The 3102-nt window shown below is 38.3% G+C and overlaps 1 protein-coding gene across 1 annotated transcript in view; it reads right to left on the bottom strand.

Annotated features, from left to right (window-relative positions):
* Positions 1 to 3102, bottom strand: part of LOC109207366 (uncharacterized RNA methyltransferase pc1998) — a 12979-nt gene that overhangs the window by 4963 nt on the left and 4914 nt on the right. Inside the window, exons 12-14 of the mRNA XM_019370267.1 lie at positions 1899 to 2029; positions 1621 to 1771; positions 1352 to 1431 (exon numbers count right to left, since the gene is read on the bottom strand). Of these exons, the coding sequence (XP_019225812.1) occupies positions 1352 to 1431; positions 1621 to 1771; positions 1899 to 2029 (362 nt within the window). The remainder of the gene's footprint in view (positions 1 to 1351; positions 1432 to 1620; positions 1772 to 1898; positions 2030 to 3102) is intronic.

Genomic DNA, 3102 nt, shown 5'->3' with positions numbered 1-3102 from the left:
TCCTATTTGGAATTGGATTCGGTTTATTCCTATTTTGAGTGGGTTTTGGCTTTAAGAGAAAGCACCACTCATGATCTATAAATAGGACAACCTTGGAGAATTATTCTATGCTCATTGATACAAGTCTTTGAAAGACTTAAGCATATAAGAGTGGGTTTTGAGAGCTTTCATCAAGAGAGAAGAGAGAAAAAAAGTATTTGTTCTGTCAGACTCTACTTGAAGACATATTTGGCCCCTTGGCTGGAGGGGGAGTTTGTTGGGCACATGCCCATGTTGTCCAGCCAAAGGCCCAATGGCCTAATCCTATTCTCTTTTGGTTTCCAATCCTATTTGGAATTGGATTCGGTTTATTCCTATTTTGAGTGGGTTTTTGCTTTAAGAGAAAGCACCACTCATGATCTATAAATAGGACAACCTTGGAGAATTATTCTATGCTCATTGATACAAGTCTTTGAAAGACTTAAGCACATAAGAGTGGGTTTTGAGAGAGCTTTCATCAAGAGAGAAGAGAGAAAAAAAGTATTTGTTTTGCTGCAGATTTTTATTCTGACCAGCCAACTTCAAATCACGTTTTCCGATTCGTTAATCGTTGGATCGGGCTGAAATTTTGACTGAGTGTTCGTAACATCTTGGTCTTGGATTTGAATGGTGGAGATCGGATTTGGAGGCTCGTAGCATCTGATTTCGAGCCTCGAACAGCAGCTTCGTTTTGTGGATTATAATCTTTCTTCAATTGATTAGTTGTTGCTCTTGTTGCTATTGTTGCTCCGTGTTTGGCCCTTGTTGTGTAGCCAATTTGGAGAACTTTTGTAACCCTCTTATTGTTATAGTGGAGCTTTTTGGATCTTTGTGATCCCGTGGTTTTTACCTTCGATTTGAAGGGTTTTCCACGTTAAAATTTGGTGTTCTTTATCTTCTTTATTTTCGGGTTTGCCTCTTCCTCGACATAACAATTCCTTGGGTCATAAACTAGGTGATAATGAAAGGAAAAGAACTGAAAAAAGAAAATCCATAAGAAAGAAATATCATCTCTCCCATATAGATGTTCCTATACAGAATTACCAAGAATCTTCCATCCTCTTCTCCATAGTGGCACAGGCATAAAGCCTTTTCATTTAGTTTCTCCCCTTATTAGAACACTATACTGGAAGACCATTCAGAAATTTTTGTGCAACGCACAGTTTCTTCCTTCAAGCAAATGTGTTTATTTTGCATATACGTGAATGAAAATAATAAATAATACTTAGTAGTTATTTCTAATCATGTTTGATAAAATTTAATTTTAGTTGACACAAATCAAGTTTAAATTTGTCAGTAGGACTACGTGAATTACAAGAGGGAAAGGCAAAACCTTTGTGTTCCAGGAAAGAAATTAAAGCCATGGGCTTTATGCAAATGCCATTCCTTACTAGCAAGCAGTGACAAGCAATCCTGCATGAAAAAGGGCATATAATCAGCTTCAAGATGACATAGTTCACTGTCCAAAGTTGAATACATCTTATGAACCAAAAACTTGATGAAATTGAATGTAGTTTAAACGAATTGTATTAAGACAGAAAGATCAAAGAGCTGCATCTCAATCTGAGTTTTCTAATATGGATTTGAAGGAAGGCCACGTACCTCTTTAAAACTTTCCCAACCACAGCTAATATAGATAAGAGTCTGAGGCAATGACTGATCTTCCTCATGTACAGTTGTGTTTTCAATTTGAATCGCAGCTTCTCTGGCACGCAGGACCCACGGTCTCTTCTCGTCTCTGACCTTTTCAGGTCTACCATAACAAATAAAACATAAGTGGATGACAGGAACATCATTGAATGCTGTAGCACATCAATGATCGTGAATTTTCATAACAATATAGCAACTCATTTACTTCCCAGAATTTCCTTTTACTCTACCTTTTAGATGAATTGGTTCTCAGTTCCAATGCTGAGATATGCCGTAGTTCCTTCACCAAGGACGGGTCCAGCCCTTTCCTCGGAGGGTCAACCACAACAACATCCGATCCCAAGAGCCATGAAGTTGGTTCCTATGCAAGTTGTTACTTGAAGTGAAAACTTATACAACATCAAAATCACATGCAGCTATACAGCATACCAAGAGAGTTCTAGGGTCCGGAAGAGAAGATTAAAACAAGTTGAATCCATACGGACAAAAAAAAGTTTCCACCAGTAGAGTTTCTCTCCGGAATCGAATTAAGAGGTCAAAGAGATATAACATAATGGAAATTATGATGAAGCAAATAAATGACCAATACACTATATGATGACATCTAAATCACATGCAAGACCACTGATGAGAGCTATTAGAACAAGAAATCTCACACGGAGGTGTTTTCTATCTCCACATCACAACAAAAGCTTTTAAAAAAAATCTTTTTATTATTCTTAGGGGAGGAGAAGGGGAATAGGGAGGAGACTACAAGGTGGAGAATCGACACCCCCCCCCCCCCCCCCCCCAAACAAGGTGGAACTTTAGGTAGCCAACCAACTGGACTACCATGATTCCCCACAATAAAAGCTCTACATGCCTACGGAAATAGCCTGACTGGTTTTCCCCTCTTTTGGTTAAAGGCGGTAATTTTTTTTTTTGGTTTGTCGGGGGGGGGGAGGTGCTACCCATTTTCACTACTGAATCCAATCCATACAAGGAACATTAAATATTTGGGAGAAATAGGATTCTCAACACTGATTAACACTAAGAACCAAATGCCATTGATAACTCCTTTCTAAGGAAGTCTCCAAGAGACTCAGCTTCCTCTAAAAATAAACAATTTAAGGAGATTTAATACTTATTCCAAATGATTTCTTACTTTCCTGTACCTCCCAGGGAATATATCCCATGCTATCAACCTTTAAGCCACAAAACTGTAGATCAGAACACTCAGTGCAGCAATTGCTCTCCTTTACCATCATAGATGATGCAAAATTTTCCATTAAATGGGTGCCATGCCAGCTTATAAATAGGTGTACCTCTATTTATCTTACACTAAACTGATCAAGCTATTACATGTTCTGCCCACCTAAAAATCAACATGTAGCCTACATTTCCAGGTGATTTTGAATTCTTAATCTTTGTCCGTATATAAGTCCTTCCCCCCCC

This window comes from Nicotiana attenuata, unplaced genomic scaffold, assembly GCF_001879085.1.
Source record: "Nicotiana attenuata strain UT unplaced genomic scaffold, NIATTr2, whole genome shotgun sequence".
Classification (NCBI taxonomy): Eukaryota; Viridiplantae; Streptophyta; class Magnoliopsida; order Solanales; family Solanaceae; genus Nicotiana; species Nicotiana attenuata.
The sequence above is the reverse complement of the archived record's forward strand: the minus strand, read 5'-3'. Positions and strand labels throughout refer to the sequence as shown.